The sequence below is a fragment of the Colletotrichum paranaense genome, assembly GCF_030867605.1.
Source record: "Colletotrichum paranaense strain IMI 384185 chromosome Unknown Scaffold_7.1, whole genome shotgun sequence".
NCBI lineage: Eukaryota > Fungi > Ascomycota > Sordariomycetes > Glomerellales > Glomerellaceae > Colletotrichum > Colletotrichum paranaense.
The window spans coordinates 896,847-915,145 of NW_026848965.1; the positions used below are offsets into that span (position 1 = coordinate 896,847).

The 18,299-nt window shown below is 54.4% G+C and overlaps 7 protein-coding genes across 7 annotated transcripts; 4 read left to right on the forward strand and 3 right to left on the reverse strand.

Annotated features, from left to right (window-relative positions):
* Positions 1 to 172: 172 nt before the first annotated feature.
* Positions 173 to 3,010, forward strand: CPAR01_09108 (3'5'-cyclic nucleotide phosphodiesterase; the record flags this gene model as incomplete). Its single annotated transcript, XM_060493374.1, has 4 exons — positions 173 to 347; positions 405 to 1,232; positions 1,290 to 1,885; positions 1,943 to 3,010. 4 exons carry the CDS (start codon positions 173 to 175, stop codon positions 3,008 to 3,010), a joined length of 2,667 nt encoding a protein of 888 aa, XP_060347504.1.
* Positions 3,011 to 3,170: 160 nt separating this feature from the next.
* Positions 3,171 to 3,521, forward strand: CPAR01_09109 (uncharacterized protein; the record flags this gene model as incomplete). Its single annotated transcript, XM_060493375.1, has 1 exon — positions 3,171 to 3,521. The coding sequence occupies one exon, from the start codon at positions 3,171 to 3,173 to the stop codon at positions 3,519 to 3,521; it is 351 nt and encodes a 116-aa protein (XP_060347505.1).
* Positions 3,522 to 5,257: 1,736 nt separating this feature from the next.
* CPAR01_09110 (serine carboxypeptidase) lies at positions 5,258 to 6,963 on the forward strand (the record flags this gene model as incomplete). The annotated part of the gene is made up of 2 exons (XM_060493376.1): positions 5,258 to 5,738; positions 5,807 to 6,963. 2 exons carry the CDS (start codon positions 5,258 to 5,260, stop codon positions 6,961 to 6,963), a joined length of 1,638 nt encoding a protein of 545 aa, XP_060347506.1.
* Positions 6,964 to 7,609: 646 nt separating this feature from the next.
* On the forward strand, positions 7,610 to 8,590 carry CPAR01_09111 (uncharacterized protein; the record flags this gene model as incomplete). Its single annotated transcript, XM_060493377.1, has 1 exon — positions 7,610 to 8,590. One exon carries the CDS (start codon positions 7,610 to 7,612, stop codon positions 8,588 to 8,590), a length of 981 nt encoding a protein of 326 aa, XP_060347507.1.
* Positions 8,591 to 10,123: 1,533 nt separating this feature from the next.
* On the reverse strand, positions 10,124 to 10,988 carry CPAR01_09112 (40S ribosomal protein S18; the record flags this gene model as incomplete). The annotated part of the gene is made up of 4 exons (XM_060493378.1): positions 10,124 to 10,440; positions 10,592 to 10,690; positions 10,828 to 10,857; positions 10,964 to 10,988. 4 exons carry the CDS (start codon positions 10,986 to 10,988, stop codon positions 10,124 to 10,126), a joined length of 471 nt encoding a protein of 156 aa, XP_060347508.1.
* Positions 10,989 to 11,992: 1,004 nt separating this feature from the next.
* On the reverse strand, positions 11,993 to 14,427 carry CPAR01_09113 (uncharacterized protein; the record flags this gene model as incomplete). The annotated part of the gene is made up of 5 exons (XM_060493379.1): positions 11,993 to 13,225; positions 13,319 to 13,686; positions 13,747 to 13,806; positions 14,151 to 14,359; positions 14,402 to 14,427. The coding sequence occupies 5 exons, from the start codon at positions 14,425 to 14,427 to the stop codon at positions 11,993 to 11,995; spliced, it is 1,896 nt and encodes a 631-aa protein (XP_060347509.1).
* A 1,030-nt stretch (positions 14,428 to 15,457) lies between these two features.
* CPAR01_09114 (Cas1p-like protein) lies at positions 15,458 to 17,890 on the reverse strand (the record flags this gene model as incomplete). The annotated part of the gene is made up of 1 exon (XM_060493380.1): positions 15,458 to 17,890. The coding sequence occupies one exon, from the start codon at positions 17,888 to 17,890 to the stop codon at positions 15,458 to 15,460; it is 2,433 nt and encodes an 810-aa protein (XP_060347510.1).
* Positions 17,891 to 18,299: the final 409 nt, after the last annotated feature.

Here is an 18,299-nt window from a genome sequence, read left to right on the forward strand (position 1 = left end):
GCGTTGCGCCACCGTGCTGCTTCTCGACAGGACTGGGTCGCCGTCCTCGACTTGTCCCGCTGCGAAAGCTCAAGAATTGCAAGTTTGATCAATCGCATCGTTACGCTCGTAGATCTTCTTTGCCCTTGTGGCCAGAGCGCTCCGGTCGCGAGACTGGTTGCTCCCTAAAGCCATGATGGACGATGCCACTTGCCATGTCGTCTACGTGAACCGCCAGGTTCGCCAGGACAGGCTTATCCGACCTAATACGCAAAATGATCAGCCACTAGACGCTGCCGACTCCGTCGTGCAGGAGGATGATGATATTCAGAAGGATGCAGATCTGCTATTGGACACTTTTGGAGAAGGTGGGCTCAGACTGAATATCATACACTCGTGGCATCGTGTACTAATTATATGTTCAGTTTATCTTTGTTCCACAGGCTCGGCCTGCATATCTACCCTCTTCCAGCTTTCGGACGAGTCTATGATGGACCTTACGCCAACTCTGGTTCTAATTGATGTGCCCCACGACGAACGGCTACCCAGAATCCGGTCTCGGTCTAGATCACCATCGCCGCACTCCCGCCCGACTACCGCTGACATCAACATTCACACTCCGGAGGAGGATGTCTACGGCCTCAAATTGCTGCAAAGGATCATGACCGAGTCGCATCTGCGCAGCTTATCAAAGCTGATCGTGCCGATACCCATTGTGAGCTTTTCGCCTACCGAGTATGGTAGCGCAACGATTCCGGCTAGCGACGATGCGAAACCCAAGTCTTCGGCGTCAGTGGACCGACGCCTGATCATTCGGTGCCTAGACCTAGGAGCCGTGGACGTCATCATCAGCCCTTTACACCTCAAATGCATCACGAGTCTCGAGATCCATGCTTATCGGGCGCATAAGGATGCGGCCCGTGAACAGCAGGAAATGCTCGAAGTACGGCGCGGCAGAAAACGGTCATGGGTTGGGGTGAACGAGGAGAAACCGTTTTCCTACCTCAGGGAAGCCATGGTATCCGGTCTCATGAGGGGCATCTGTCGGTCAGGCGCGGATTCTGACGATGATCGGATCTCCAACGTTAGCATTGCCGTTTCCACCGATCGTCAAGCTGCTGTCGCTGCCGCCGTTGGTCAGTGGCACTTTTGCGCGCACAGTTTCACAGATGACGAGCTCCTTGTTGCGGCCATGGTGATGTTCAAGCATGCCTTGACAATGCCCGAGCTGGATCGCTGGCGGATACCGACAGGTGAGTACATTGCGCCTACATAAGCCATGCGCGGACGGCTGCTGACGATTTGACTAGACCAACTCATAAGCTTTCTGGTCGCTTGCCGGGCTGCATACAACAATTTTGTCCCTTATCATAACTTCCGCCATGTTGTTGATGTTCTACAGGCTACTTTTCACTTCCTGGTTCGTGTTGGTATTCTTGCGCCATATCCCGCCGATCCCTTGGTGGATCAAGATCCACCGCAGAGCTCCCCAATGGCAAAGCTGCTCCATCCGTTTGACGGCTTGACGCTTTTGATTACGGCAATCGGACATGATGTAGGCCACCCAGGTGTCAACAACGGATTTTTGGTCACTCTCAATGCCCCTCTGGCACAGTTGTACAATGATCGATCTGTGCTCGAGTCGTTCCATTGCGCCGCCTATTCACAGATCCTTCGGCGATATTGGCCAAGCGCTTTCGAAGATACCAAGATGCGGCACCTTATGATCAGCTCCATCCTTGCCACGGACATGGGCCTGCACTTTGATTACATGAAAAGGCTCGGAGATACCCAGGACAAACTGGACGTCGACAACACAACTGATGGTTGGAATGGTCGTATGCAAGAGGAGCAAAAGGCTCTCGTATGCTCACTTCTCATCAAGTGTGCAGACATCAGCAACGTGGTCAGTAGCTCACAATTTCTCGTGTTCAAGTTCGACTACTAACCCAACGGCTTATAGGCAAGGAAGCACGAGACCGCACTGAAGTGGATGTACATTCTTTCGGACGAGTTCTCTCGACAAGCTTCCATGGAGAGTGAGCTAGAAATTACGTCGTCTCTCCTGTCGCCTCCGAAGAAGGACTTGATCTCACTGTCTAAGGCCCAGCTGAGCTTCATGAACCTATTCGCCATCCCTCTTTTCCAGGGAGTGGCGGACATATTGCCAGCAATGAAATACACAGTTGACGAGCTCGAAATCAATAAAGGTCTTTTCGAGCAACGGATCAGGGAAGAGCAGGCGAAGGAGGATCCTATCCGCAAGAGACTTTTGCGCAACGACGGCGCCTTCTCCCCACGAACTATGAGTTTGGCCGGCGGGCCTGAAGGGAGCAGAGACTCCATGACCCCGCGGGTGACGACGCCTCTGACCGAGCTTACCATGCCGCCCCCGCTGCTTGACGACTTGAAGCAGGAAGATGATGGGCTGTCCCAGGAGCCAGCGGGCTCGGAGCACACGACAGCGCTCATCACTGATATGCCGGAGCCGGAGGACCCTAAGGAGGTGAACGGCATCGTGACGTCTTTTGATTCCGTGGCGGACTTTGCAGCGAGCGATCCATTCCACTGCAGGGACAGGGCTAGTAGTTCGCCGGACAATCATCACGGCCATAACGGCAAGCAGCGGTGCAGCGAGACGACGGACGGCAGCACTACGGGCCCGTACACTGGGGACTGGGCCTCACAGGCAACGAGTGCCACCACCGGCAAGATGCCTCTGTCGCCGAGCACTCAAGGCACTAGCATTGTCAGCAGAGAGTCGACGGAGCAGCTTCCAGGCGTACCCACGATCTCGGAGCCAAAGCCATTCGCCGAAGTCAAGCCCGAGTCTACGTTCCTGGATCACGACGCAAACGGACCTCACTACGACGCCAACGGCTCTCACTTGTCGAACGGGTCTTTGGGCAAAACAGAAGGCGGCAAGGTTGTGAAGAAGAAATCTAGTAGATTCCGCATGAATGCCTTCCAGTTCTTTCGGCGGAACCGAGCGTCGAGCCCGTCCATGTCAGCGGCCGACGCAGCCACCTGATAAACCAGGGATTTTGAGCGAGACGAGCCGATTCTGGCATCTACATTCGAATGGTGCGGCACAGGCACAGGAAAGCTACGACTGTGGTGGCTCACGCAGATTTCCCAGCGATCGATATACCCGAGTTACCACGGAGTCGTTAATCTAATCGCGATCCGAAATGACAGGAGCAGCGCCACAGTCGAACGAAAGAATTGTAAAGCACAGTATACGGAACTCGCAAGTTATGTACAGTATTGGGGATGGAGTTAATGCGTATTGGGTGTTTGAGTGCTTCGCCTACATTGGCGGCGATAACGAGGGGAATACGGCCGCGCAAGTCATGAGCTGGATGGGCAAAGCCTACGACATTGCTCTTCCGGGGTCTCGACCGCCTGCTCATAAGCAGGCCGGGTGGGAGGCGGCGTTCTGGGCAAGTCGGCAGGTTGTGACGATTTCAGCTTTGGGACAGTCAACAAACGGTCTGATATTGGGCAACAATGGCGGCAATGCCATATTTTGGTCTGGCTAGTGGGCGTGCTATCGGACCATGGAATGGATGGAAGGAGTACGTATGTGAAGGCATACGGCTAGACATAGCCGACAGCCCACAGTAGATGATAGCAAATTCTAACAAGTTCACTATGATGGCGAATCGACCCTACCGGTGCATGCCGAGATGTCAGGAAAGGGGACGTTGCCAGTGCCGCGATTGCTACGACTCGTTTCTAGACAGAGTCTGGTGGATATGAGGATGAATGTCGAAGTACATTCGTGAAGTTGAATCCTGACGGCAAAGTACCTAGGTCTGCGTTCAAACCCTTTCAGTCGATCGGGCGAAACGGCATGGCATTGGTGGATGGATGGGTGGGTATCTGGACGGCCGAAGAGGTTCTCGCACATATCAGGGAAGGATCCACCCACATGAAGTCATGTCTTGGCCGCGACGAAGGATGGCTTACTGGACTGACACAAACTACGAATATAGTGAGGCACGTATTCAGAGGAAGGAAGACGAATGGCCTAAAGGCTAGTATTCAGAAGTGGGCGAGTATAGCGCCCGTAAGCAGCACACAAGACATTTGGCAAGCGAACTTCAGTTGCAGTTCGCTGGCGATTGACTGAAGCCGCGCCGGCAGCATTGAGAAACAGTTCCAACGCACTGAAAAGTAATGGGTTGTGGCAGACGTGGGTAGCGGCGGCTGAATGAGGCAAATATTGCGTAAGGTCTAGTACGAACACCATCTTCCTTCTTTCAAAGTTCCTCGATACACCGACAACACCGCCAGCACGAAGATGGACTTGTTACTGGGGCGTCCGGTCTTGCAGTTTGCGTTTGGAGCGTTGATGGTGGATTTCGCTGGACGTGAGATCCTCCCGTTTGGTTTGGAATGGCTACCTTAAGCCGGGCGAATGGGATGGTGGCATCAGCTTATCAGCGAGGAAGAATTATGGAACCTCCGCAGCAAAAGGTCCCAGGTCCAGGCACAGGTTCCTGGCCGTGGGATTGTGAGGTGGTGCCTGAGGTGATTGCCAAGCAGTACGGCGGTACCTGACATGACGCAGACGAAGCAGGGCTGGCGAAGAGCGAGGAACGGCGAGGAAACGTACCGGCTTATCAGATTGCTGTGCATCGATGAGTGAGAGTCTGTTAGCAGATCTGCAACAGGCAGGTTCCCTTCTCTAGCGTCCGAGGCGCGGGGATCAGGTGGACAGTGTTTCCCGACTATCGTTTGGCCAACCCTTGAGGAGCTCACGAGCCAGTCGTTTCTCTGCGTTGTGAGCTGGAGCTCTCCACAGCAACCTGTGCATTGAGGGTGGCCCACGCGGTTTGTGTAGGTATCCGTATCCGTAGAGCTGTTGCTTGAGTTGTGTCGTTGCCATTTCTGCTGCGAGCCTGCGACAGCGGTAGCGCGACCCAGCTCGGCCAACGCACCCCAGCCCCGATGGCAGCAGCAGTGACAAGCTGTGCACCTCTGCTCTCTGGGTCTCCCCCCACCCCCAAGCACCCAGAGTATGCGGCAGAGCACCCAGCCAACCCGCCCGCCTCCGTCATGTTTCATTTATTACGTCCGCGAGCTTCCTGCCTGTCGCCTGTCACACTTCCTCCGAGCTCCCTCTTCCTCTCATTCTCTTTCAACCTCTCATCTACAACCTCCTCTCCCTCCGCCATCTCTACTTTCTTCCCCTTCCCATAGTCATCTCATTTCATCTTATCTGATTTCGATTCCATCGTCAGTGCTCCATCAATCGAGTTGACTGCCCATCATGAGGTTCTCAACCTCCGCCCTCGTCCTCGGCGCGGCCTCCACCGCCCTCGCCTTGGACCAGCAGGTTCTTGGCGGCCAGGACAGCCCTTTTGACTCCATTAAGACCACCGGCGAGAACTGGCTCTCGGCTTTCGAGGACAAGTTCGGCAAGATGACCTCCGAGGCCAAGGCCGTTTGGGACGAGATCACCCTTCTCGCTCCCGAGGCCGTCGAGTCCTTCAAGAAGACCGCCCAGGCCACCAAGCCCAAGCCTCACCACCGCAAGTCCGATAAGAAGTGGGACCACGTTGTCAAGGGCGCCGATGTCCAAGGCATGTGGGTTGATAAGGATGGCGAGAAGCACCGCAAGATTGGCGGTGACCTCAAGAACTTCAACCTTCGCGCCAAGAAGGTCGACCCCTCCGCTCTCGGCGTCGACAAGGTCAAGCAGTACAGCGGATACCTCGATGATGAGGAGAACGACAAGCATCTCTTCTACTGTAAGCCAGCCCGCTCGATACATTGTATTGTATATGTCCGTTTGGAGCCGTTTCTAACCTTATCGCAGGGTTCTTCGAGTCTCGCAATGACCCCAAGAACGACCCCGTCGTCCTTTGGCTCAACGGTGGCCCTGGCTGCTCTTCCCTGACTGGTCTCTTCATGGAGCTCGGCCCCGCTTCCATCGACAAGAAGCTCAAGATTGTCAACAACGAGTGGTCGTGGAACAACAACGCCTCCGTCATCTTCCTTGACCAGCCCGTCAACGTCGGCTACTCCTACTCTGGTTCCTCCGTCTCCAACACGGTCGCTGCCGGCAAGGACGTCTACGCTCTTATGTCCCTCTTCTTCCACCAGTTCCCCGAGTACGCCAAGCAGGACTTCCACATTGCTGGCGAGTCGTACGCCGGCCACTACATCCCCGTCTTCGCCTCTGAAATCCTCTCCCACGAGGACCGCAACATCAACCTCAAGAGTGTCCTGATCGGCAACGGTCTCACCGACGGCTGGACCCAGTACGGATACTACCGCCCCATGGCTTGCGGTGAGGGTGGCTACAAGGCTGTTCTCGACGAGGGCGAGTGCCAGGCCATGGACAACGCTCTCCCCCGTTGCCAAAGCCTGATCAAGAACTGCTACGACTCTGGCAGCGTCTGGTCTTGCGTTCCCGCCAGCATCTACTGCAACAACGCCCTCATCGGCCCCTACCAGCGCACCGGCCAGAACGTCTACGATATCCGTGGCAAGTGCGAGGACAGCAGCAACCTCTGCTACTCTGCCCTTGGCTGGATCAGTGAGTACCTCAACCAGGATGAGGTCAAGGAGGCCCTCGGTGCTGAGGTCGACAGCTACGACAGCTGCAACTTTGACATCAACCGCAACTTCCTCTTCGCCGGTGACTGGTTCCAACCCTTCCACCGCATCGTTCCTGGCCTCCTCGAGAAGATCCCCGTTCTCATCTACGCTGGCGATGCTGACTACATCTGCAACTGGCTCGGCAACCGTGCCTGGACCGAGGCTCTTGAGTGGCCTGGCCAGAAGAGCTTCAACAAGGCCGAGGTCAAGGGTCTTACCGTTGGTAAGGGTGAGGAGTACGGAAAGGTCAAGTCCAGCGGCAACTTCACCTTCATGCAGTTGTACGGCGCCGGACACATGGTCCCCATGGACCAGCCCGAGGCCTCGTCGGACTTCTTCAACCGCTGGCTTGGCGGTGAGTGGGTTGCATAAATGCACTCACGGTAATGAGCAATGTACGAAACGAAGATTGAATAGCGTATGGAATGCTGTTGTAGCAGTGAACGCTCGGATTGGGCCGTAGTACAATACTGGGCATATTGGAGTTTGTCAATACGGGAGGACCCAGTCGTCCGGTTTACCGATAGCGCCAGTTTAAGCCCGGCGCAATAGAATCTAGTTATGCTGTTAGAATATGCCTCTTTTTTCCCGTAAACTTTCAAGGTATCCTGTTCTGATGGTGCTGTTTGAACGGTTCCGTCTCTACCAACCATGTTGTCCTGCAGCTGTAACGGAGATGAGTCGAAATGACAGTATTAGTCACCGGCGCCTTCTGTGCCTTAGCTGCAGAATTCCTGGCTCGGTATCCGCTAAAACAACGTCAGACCAGCCCAGCACCTGCCGTAAACATATTTCACCACCTGCTGCCCCTCCTCGCAGCTGCACCACATCAATACTTTACCCCGCCAAAACTTTTCTGGCCGACGGCTGCCTCCAACCTCACCGAACAACAACGAACCCAAGTAACCATCTCTCTCGTCGTCGCAAACAACCACATACGGTCGCGAAGGACCATCCTACACACGATTCTCCATACTTCAAAGACTTATCGAAAAGCGACCACTCCACAACCGCCACAATGTCGCGGATGATCAACCAACCCTCGAACCAGATCAAGCTGACCAACGTGTCCATGGTCCGCCTGAAGAAGGGCAAGAAGCGCTTCGAGATTGCGTGCTACAAGAACAAGGTCATGGAGTGGCGGTCCGGCATCGAAACGGACCTCGACAACGTGCTGCAGATCCCCAACGTGTTCCTCAACGTCTCCAAGGGCCAGACGGCGCCCAAGGAAGACCTGGAAAAGGCGTTTGGCAAGGGCAAGAGCACGGACGATATCGTGCTGGAGATATTGAAGAAGGGGGAGATGCAGGTGGGCGGGAAGGAGAGGGCGGAGCAGACGGAACGGGTGCATAACGAGGTGATTGGGATCGTGGCGAGTCGGCTGGTGGATCCGAGGACGAAGAGGGTGTATACGACGGGCATGATTGAAAAGGCGCTCGATATGCTGAGCTCTGCGGCACACGGGGATGGAGACGATGCGCCTGGTAAGAAGGGCACTGCTGGCGGCGGATCCAAGACAGCGAGCGGCGCGGGGACGCCGGCGGGCGGGGAGGAGGGCGAGGCGAAGCCCCGCGAGAAGGGGTTCCACTGGACGGGCGTGACGACGACCAAGTCGGCCAAGTCGCAGGCTCTCGAGGCGATGAAGGCGCTGATTGCGGCGCAGCCTATCCCCGTGCAGAGGGCGCGGATGAGGCTGCGCGTGACGTGCGCGACGAGCGTGCTGAAGCAGGCTGTCAAGGAGAAGCCTGCTGCTGGTGGCAAGAAGGGAGGCGACGACGCCGACGGAGACGAACCGAAGCAGAAGCCCGGCACGGTCAAGGATCGGATTCTGGGGTTCGTGGAGCAGGTTGAGAGCCAGGACGTGCTGGGGAGCGAGTGGGAGGTTGTCGGGTTCGTGGAGCCTGGCGCGTTCAAGGGATTGGGGGATTTCATCGCGGGTGAGACGAAGGGGATGGGTAGGGTTGAGGTTTTGGATATGGCTGTTATTCATGAGGATTAAAAAAAAAAAAAAAAAAAAAAAAAAAGCTGGACGGGCCGATGTGGTTGGTGTTCTTGTCGATATACCCCCTTTCTAGACCGAGAAGGGTTTTCGTAGATTCATGATGAAAAGTAGATTTCGCGACATGATCAAATATCATCATCGGCCGTGCCCTGTGTGAGCGTACCTGACAGAGTGAGGTTGTTCGTTCACCAACACCATACATACCTAGCTAGTAGACATGGGGAATCCCAGGCGGCTCGGCAAAGGTAACAGACAAAAAGTCGAAAAGAAAGCCGGCTCGAACTCACGACCTCTCGATCTTGAAGCCCCGGTAGGCAGGCAGGTAGGGCGGGAGGCACCTCGAGGGACCCCTGCATCAGTAGTATCCATCTTGGGAGATGCATCACCCCGTCACCAAGATTACTAGTCACGAAGATGCACACAAAAAGGAAAGCTGCCCGCCATGGCGTTACATCTGGTACTGCTCACCACTCAAGGCTACCCATCTATGCACTCTAAGGGTAGAGTGGTAAAGGCACAATCATACCGTTCGGCCGTCGTCGACAACGGGCGATGCTTCCTTGGAGGTCGGGAGGACTTTTGGTCAGGTCACTATGAGGGTATCGGCGTCGCCCCCCCTCCTTCCTTCCGCTGCACTTTATTACCTCCGTGGCAATATTTGCATACACCTTGTGGTCTATTTCTTGTTGCTCGCCTTGTCCCCTAAGCATGTGTGGACCTACGGCTACACAGCACACTAGCATATGGACTCCGTCAGGTCAGTCAGTGTTGATGGTTTCACCTCACTCTACTGCGCTGGATTAGGTTGGCCCTCATGCTCTTTTGCGAAGACGGCTGGTTCATTCCCATCGTTTCATTATTGCCACCCCATTTCTAGCTGCACATCGCGACAAGAGCTTAGCCTTAGAGGATCGTATGGGCGTCAACATGCACGCCTGCCATGACTGACGAAGAAGCCATCTTGAAGATGAAGTCAGACCCGAGCCGGATCGGCTGGGGTTCGGGCTTTCCGTGTGGAGTTGAGGCTCCGTGGTTTCTGCCTCCACACGGAGCAGGACGCTGGATCCGCTTCGCTTGGAAGTCGCACAGGTTTTTTGAATTGATAGCCTTTCGGGTGGCATTTGGCACATGGCATGTCACTATGATTTACACCGTTCTATGCCGGGGGAGTAGATGGCCTTCATAGTCATCTCCCAGCAAGTCACCATTGCGATTGATGGCTTCTCTGCCACTCTCGATAAGTTTAAACCTTGTCATTTTGTGTATCGTGTGTGTAGAAAATCACGTCACGTCGTCACCCAGAAACGCCGTGTACTTTTTTAGCTTTTTGTTGTTTTGGTATGATGGAACTCTTTCCGATTCGTTATCTAGAGACGCCACCATCCTGCGCAGAATAGCAATCCCCTTGTTGTAATGCAGCAGTAGAGTATCATCACGAGTGATGAGATGGAGAGAAAACCAGCCGTATCACGCCGCCTATTGTTCCTTGCCACCGCACGACCCAAATTTTCATCATCAGAAGCCACACGCTTAACCACCCTTCTTCTTGGACACACCGACCGTACGGCCGCGGCGGCCGGTGGTCTTGGTGTGCTGACCGCGGACGCGGAGACCCCAGTAGTGACGGAGACCGCGGTGGGCGCGAATCTTCTTGAGGCGCTCGAGATCGTCGCGGAGCTTGGAGGCGACGCCGTTGGCGAGGATCTGGCTGTCCTTGCCGTCGACGATGTCGCGCTGTCTGTTGAGGAACCACGAGGGGATCTTGTACTGGGTGGGGTTCTGGATGATGGTGACGATACGCTCGAGCTCTTCGGAGGTGAGCTCACCGGCGCGCTTGTTCAGGTCGACTGTAGTTGGGAATTCGTTAGTCTTCTCATGTCCTCCTTTGATGTTTCGACCTTCCTCTCTCCATTCCTAGCACCATGAATGCAGTCCTCGTGTGTGGATTCTGCTGGCGGAGGGAACGGGGAAAAGGGTAGGGCTTTCTCGTAGACGTACCATCGGCCTTCTTGCACACAATGTTGGAGTAACGACGACCGACACCACCAATCTTGGTGAGCGCGTACATGACCTTTTCCTGACCACGAACGTTGGTGTCTGCGAGCAACGGTTAGCCATCTCCGATTTCCTCTCTCCAATTCTCGTGTCGGGGTTTCTCGAATGTCATGTCGGGGTGATCGGTGCGGTGCGTGTAGTAGGGCTTGCTGTTGTCGATGCGGAAGGAGTATACATACTCAGAAGACGGAGAATGAACTGGAAGTTCGCTGTACCAAAACAGTTAGCATCGCCATTCCGTAAACTTGCTCTCTCTCGAGAAAAACAATCCGAATTATTCTTCGAGAGGCAAAAGGGGCGCTGGGATAGACGAACACTTCTCCCCGGAGACGAGCGACATGCTGGGCAACTGTCGTACGAAGGCTGCTCCTAGATGTCGATGGTTGATGGCTGACGAACAGATTCGGTCAGGTGTGATAGACTCTCGAGAGTGGGTGAAAGGAAATTTGCGAGTTTGGCGGTGGGCTTCGCTTACCCTATGGTCACGTGTACTCGGAGCGCACGCTCTTCGCCTCACGGCTGGGAAATTTTTCGGCGGGGACGGGTGACTAAGCCGCTTTCGTGGGCAGCGGTTGGCTGTGACCCGGCAGCGACCCCTCGCTCTCGAGACGCTAGCATCCACTTGATGCGAGAAAGCATGCAGGGGTCGTTTTCGATTGGTCGGGGTCTCTTTGGAGAAATCCAATGCCCCCAGTGCTCGACTCTCGTGAGCCCACAAATTTGAACGAGCTTAACCGACGACATTCGATGGCAGTGGTGAACTTATTCTTTACGCCCGAAGTTGCTGGGACTTGAGCTTCTTTTGAGCTTTGATGGTCTATTACTTCCGGTGTAGTTGGCAATCGACACAAGTATCCTGTCGTAGAGCGCCCCTCCCGGATGTTGCTCCTTTCACTAGGTATCGTCCATCAAACTCTACCTTACACGAAAGTCGCGGACATACAGCCCTTAAACAAATACCCAGGTAATCGTAGTATGGTGTCTTTCGTCATGATACTGTTTTACTAGCACTCAACAAGTTGATACAAGAGATGCCGCGGCCTTGTGTCTCTAGCACCCTTGACTACTAGGTACTATGTAATCAAGAGCTTGCGATGAACTTGTTTTCCTTTCACATTTTCCAAGGCTTGAGATTACTCGGAATTACACACAACACATCCTGTCATGGAGCTTGTTACAGTGTAATTCAATAGCGAGATACTTTCGATCCATGAAGCCTTCATTATCATCAACGCCCGTCATGATCCAAATAGACGCAGCCAGCCACCCAACCTGCTCAAGCCCTGCCCTCAACTCCAGAACACCTCCCATTCCCAAGTCTCATCAATCTGTCCACTCACATCATCACGCCGCGGGCGCCGCCGCCACTGGAGCCGCGGGCGAGTCAGCAGGTTGCGCCTGATTCGCGCCAGCAGCAACCGCCGCTGGTGGAGCCGAAGCCGGCTGTGTAACGCTCTGGCCCCCGGGACTCGTTCCCACAATCACCACTCCGGGCCCAGTGTTTCCCTGAGCAGCCGGAGCAGCCGCCGGCGCCGAAGCCGACGTCACCGCTTGTGGGGGCGTGCCGGGATTCTTTCCAAACTGCACCGGGGCAATGGCCTGGTTGGCTCCGTCGACGATGGCTGCTCCCGGCTGTGCTGCCGGAGCATTCTGCGACGCCGGCGGCGGCGCTGCTACTTGAGCGGGAGGCTGTGCAGCAACGGGAGCTGCAGCTGGAGCAGCGACGGGAGCAGGTTGTCCCTGAGTCGCGCCGACCGCGATACTTCCCAGGTTCTGTCCGCCTTGCTGACCCTGAGCCTGAGCCGGAGGCGGCGGCGGCGTCGCGACCTGCGCTGGAGGTTGAGCTGCTGCTGCCGGAGGTGGCTGTATTCCTCCCTGGTTCGCTCCGACGGCAATGCTTCCCAGATTTTGGCCTTGACCCTGAGCCTGTGCAGAAGGCGGCGGTGGTGCTTGCGCCGTGTTGTTGCCCCTGTTCCCATTGAAGATGCCCAGCCCGGACAACCCGGCCAGCTGCGCGGCGGCAATCTGCTCAAAGCTCGAAAAGATCTGTGCCGCGGCCCCGGCTAGTGCCGGGTTTCCGTTGGCAGCGTTGGCGGCAGACGTCGCGCAATCAGTCAAGAATGTCCCCGCGTTCTGGACAAAGAGGCCCTGTTGCTGCGGCAGGATTATGGCGGCGGGATCCGGAACCGAGAGCAGCTGCGGCGCCTGCGTGCCTGCGGGGAGGATGATGCTCTGGCCTATCTGGCCAAAGGGGGCTGCCTGGCTGAAGGCTGCGAGACTGAGAGTGTTGTCGGCGGGGGCGGACCCAACGGCTTGGACGCTGAAGTCGGACGTGTTGGATCCAGCAGACGAAGATGAGTCCTCGAGTTGCACGCGGGCAGCGCCAAAGGCGTTTGCTTGGGCTGATGCTGCCTGCGGTGTCGAGATTTCCAGGTTGGTCGGGTCTGTTACCATGACGAGCGTCTGTTTCCCTGCCTGCCCGTTGTCTGCGAGGAGCTGGTTGACAAGGTATCGCTTGTTCTGTTGCCCCTGGTTTCTATTGTCGACTAGGCCAGTGACAGTGACGATAATGGTGTTCTTTGGTCAAAGTCAGTCTTGCCCTGATAGGTTGCTGTATACCCGTTGCCAGTTGTATCAAGGCGGTATAGTGCAGAACAAGGGTAGACTCACCGCCTGAGGAAATTGTGCCTTGAAATGATTAATCCGGATGTTGTCCTTGACGGTCTGCAGCTGCGTCGCAAGTGCGAGCTGAGACTGCACCAATGCAGCGAGCTCTCTCTCGTTCTGCCTTTGCAGCTGGTTGATCGTGTCGAGGTTCTCCTGGACGACGATGATATTGGGCTTGATGATGTTTTGGATAATGTTGACATCGCCATTGTTCTTGTTGTTGTTATTATTATTGTTGTTGTTCTTGCCGTTGTTATCATTGTTATTGTTGCCTTTGGCATTGTTCTTGTCCTGATTTTGATTCTGGTTCTGGTTCTGGTTCTGGTTTTGTCCTTGCCCCTTGTCCACGGCTTTTGCATCCTGAGCAGGCGCTGGAAGACATGACGGTCAGCATGACTACTCAAGCCAGGTGAGATGAAGTCGAGACCTACCCGCCACAGCCAACGAACTAAACGCCGCCAGGGCAGCAATAACGTGCTTGAGATGCATAGCTTGCTTCAAAGTCAGCACAACTAATTAGGCTTTACAAAACGAAAGGGGGGTAGCAGTGAGTGTTCAAGGCACAGCCGACTCGAAGAGTGAGAATTATGAATCGTAAAGGATCGTAGGGATTTGAATAAGAGGAGAATTAAAAGTGGCCGCTGGGGCTCACGGAGAAGAGAGAGAAAGGCAGATCGAGGGAAAGTGAACGCGAAGGGGTGCCAAGAGATCTACTCTATCGGAGCATAGTCTGTTGATCTCTTCTGATCGGTTGCAACGCAGAGAAGGAGAATAGAAACTGGATGCTGGTGGACTGCATATGTATATTAACCTTAATCCTGCCCGTCTTTCTCACCACCCGAAGAAAACAGCTTCATGGTCATGCTCGCCCTTTGTCGATGAATCTCTTCTGCTGCCGGGAGCTGCGTTTCCCGTGGTTGGTATGGGATGCCCTGAAGGCGGAACTGAGGAACAGGGAGGGGCCTCTGAGTTGTAGATGGACGGGATGACAGATCTGGTAGACATTCGTCTCGTCGTAAAACTCCCGAACCCTTGCCCCCGGTCCTACAAGTAAGTAAAGCCGCAGTTATGAAAAGAAGAACGCACGATGGTGGCTTCAGAGTCAGGGGCATTATTGATCTCGAGGCAAAAAGGGAAGGGTGTCCTGGTCCCAGGGAGGGGTAATGGAATCCCAAGCCAGGACGACTCTATGTAGTAGAAAAATGGGAGGAAAACCAGCCTCACCTGCCATCCAACCTTGACAACAGCTTGACATGCCCGTACGCCGGTCGTATGCCGCCTCAACCGTCCCATGCCGCACCTGTCAAAGCAGCCATCATCCCATCGAAGAAAGGGACAAGGCTCGGTCCTTCAGCCACCAATCACATCGCCGCCCTCTACGACCCTGGGCGGTTTTGCGACCCCACGCGAAACAGTATCGGAGAAGAGCCTCAAGAGACAGGAGAGAGTCCGAGAGGAGAGGAGGGGTTGTGCTCCATTCCGAATTTCCTCTTGCCATATGCGAGTCAGCATGGGAAGGGTGTCACGTCAATGCGTAAAGTTTGGCAACTCGTCGCGAGTGATGCTGGTGACCATCTGTAAATCTCCGTAGCCTTGCACTCATCATGATCAACCGCCAAGTAAAGATCGCATCCAGGTAGGAAGCAAGCCGCAATTTCGAGAACTTGAAGATCTCAAAAAGCGTTGGGAATGCACTGGAAGATCTCTAGACTCATCCGCGGCTCTTTGAAATGTCATCCGGTAACACCATCCCGAATCGGAGAGTTAGGTGGTCTTTTTGAGTTAGGCTCGAGCCGACGCAGATGCCAAGTCCTAAGTCAAAGCATAAATGCTTTCCGTTTGGGCCGATGACAGCTTGGCTAACGGGGAGCCGAAGCTTGTTTTCAAGAGACCACATTGGAGTTTGATCCATGTGTGGGTAGATGGAGCAGACTCGAAACACACAACTCAAGCCCCTCATCCCTGTCACTGTTTAGTAAAGCATACCATTTCAATGCGACTCACTGATAGACGACAAGTAAGTGTATCATCTGCAACTCTGCAGCGTTTCCTCGTGTAGTCATTTATACAGAAAGTCTGCCTTGCGTCATTCCGGGTAGAGGCAACATTCGGTTCCAACCCGGGATTGTCGTACAATGCCCATCATACACCATAAGTCATGTTACCAAGCCACAGTAAGGCCAGGAAGCCTACAAACTTCAGTCGTAAGGCGCTGTTTGACGCAACGGTGCCTTTCGTTCTTCCTCTCTCTGTCGCCTCTTCCATGGCTGCCGCCGAACGCCATGGAACAGGACTTGTCTTACCGTCCTTAACCGGTAAGGTGCGACCCAACGAGACTTCTCTGACCTGCTCCCCTTCCTCTACTCCCGTCAAACCCTTAACAATGCGGAGAGTGGCACGCTGGCAATTGTTGCATGCCCAAAGGAAGACAATAGCAATGATTGTTACTTCAGCTGCTCTCGGTAGGCGGCCTCCGCTTCCAATCCTCAAAACCCCAGCTCCGTCACTCGCAAGCCATATGTGATGGTGCAAAATGTAGGCTTCAAGCGATATTCTTCCAAGAGCTGCCGCAGGCGGGATTTGAAGGTCTCGCAACTTCCGTAAAGAGTTTCTCGTAATTATGGCCGACAGCACAAACCAGGGGCTCGTGTACGGATGGTAGGTGTCGTAAGACTGGTTATTGTGGTATACCTGGGCGATGAACGCAAGGATGATGAAAACAATGAGATACGCAATGGCGAAAATGAGCATTATCGGCTTCACCGGAATCGCGTCTTGTTCTGGATATGTGATTTCCAACAACCCGCGGTCAAGTGCGTTGTTGATCTTTTCAAAGAGAGCTTCGGCGTTGAGGCCATGCTGGCGACGCCTGAGAACCGAGACTCGGTGCGTCGCAGCCGCCGTAAGTATACCAAAGTAAGGGATAAAGCGGTCCATGGCGAAGTGGGCGCGCAGGGGATTTACGTCCCAGTAAATCCCACAAGCCCGTTTGAGAATTGACAGAAAACGCTCAGGTGTACGGGTGCTTTGTACCAAGTACGAAGTCCAGGCAGCAAACACAACAACCTTTACAAAGAATGCAACAGGATTGCTGTTGAACTTCTTAAAGCAAGCCAGCGTTGCATAGATGACTGCAAACCAAAACGTCAATAGTGGCACAGTGTAAATGATCCATTCGCTTGATACCATGAACGCGATCAAGCAGGTCAGCAGATTCAGCCGACCTAACACATATGCGACCCTGCGTAACGAAAAGTCTTCGGTGCGGAGGAAGTACATCGTGTGACCGTAGCTGAACAAAAAGATGAATGTCGCCATGAGGAACTTGTGTACCTTATACATCGCCAAGGACTCGGATGCGTTGTGGTACTTATACAGTAGAACGAATACCAGCATCCAGCCTCTCCACTCGTCTGTTTGCTCTCGTGATAGAAAGGACGTCGTAGTGAGTCCTTTCGCCGACGACAAGACAGGTGCCTTGAAACGAATTGACAGCGCTGCGAAAATAACTAGGCCAACCAAAGGTGATATAAAGTCGGGTATGTCAAAGTACTTGTCCTGCTTCGCGAAGATGTGAGTTCGGTCGGCGATAAGGCAGTATACCGCAACGATCAGTATGGTAGCCAACGCCAGAAGAGTATCCATGAAGCGGGACGTTCGTGCAGACGGAAAAGCATCCTGCTGCCGACTCAAAAACAGGATTGGCATTGTTAGTATATTGAGGCCAAGTAGCAAAAGCTGAATCCGACGAAGAGGGGAATACGGCACACAGCAGGTGATCTGGTTGGCGTATCCTCGTCTAATCAGACCGGCATTGCAGTGGGCATTGAGGACGACATCTAGTTTTCTCTCCGCCACGATGTCGACCGAATGTATACCATCCTCAAGCATAGCGTCGTCGTGTCCCTCGGTCATGCCATTGTAGGCCCTTGCGATGTGTGATTTTTCGTTCAGCTCCAGGTGATCCAGGTTCCAATTCATGGCGTCAATCCTCCTAGGAGTGATGGCTCGCGCGCGGGACGCGGTAAGCATATCGTAGGCTGGAACAGGCACGGGTGCCATAAGGACATGGTTAGAAAGCTCTGCAAAGGCTGACTGTGAGTTGCTCTGAGGGTACACCATCAATTCGTCGATACTCTTATGCAGGTACGGCATAAGGACGTTGATGCCTTCTCTGAAGAGCTCCAAGTACCGGTCACCGCCCTGACGGGCCGCCCATAGACCTGGAGTGCCGAGAACGATGAGCGCTGGTGAACCTCTTCCTTCTTGTCGAACAAGTTTCTCGTAATCGGCGGATCCGGGACGGTCCCGAAATCGAGCCAATTGGCTATGGAGACTCGTGGAGTTGAGCCAAGGGTCCCAGATAAACTCCAATTTGACGCCTTCAACATCCATTGTGAGGTTTTGATGTTTGTCATCCGACACGGCGAAGTCAAGAATGGCTTTCTCGGCGACGTGATGGTCAAGTCGGGTCATGGCAGCAAAGTAGAGCTGGCGCATAGTCGAGTCTCCCATGATAACCAGGTGACGACCTGCGAAGCAATCCGAGACATCCTCGCGGGACATCTCGCGCATTCTGCAATTGTCAGGCTCCCATTTCGAAAAGACGTCTCTCGGCAACTTTGAGCCGGGCCGCGAGCGCCAGGTGCCGTTGGAGAGCAAAGCGTTGCACTTGTAGGGATCATGTTGGCCTGCATCTCGTGTCAGCTTCTTGACTCAGCTTAAGCTTGTCCACGACCCTAATTTGGTGGGGCAGCTGGAGAATGGAACTGCTTTAACCGTACCGAATACGAAATACTGGTAGACGACTGAGAGAAGCAGTATTAAGAGGGAAACCCGCGGTATGGTCCGGAGAAAGAAGGGCGAGCTCCCGGCAGAGGAAGCTAACCTTTGAATGCTGCGAATCATTGGGGGCTAGGAGGGACAAAAAGGAACCACCCGATAAGGTACGGCGCGCGATCTCAATGCTCCGACTGGTGGTGGC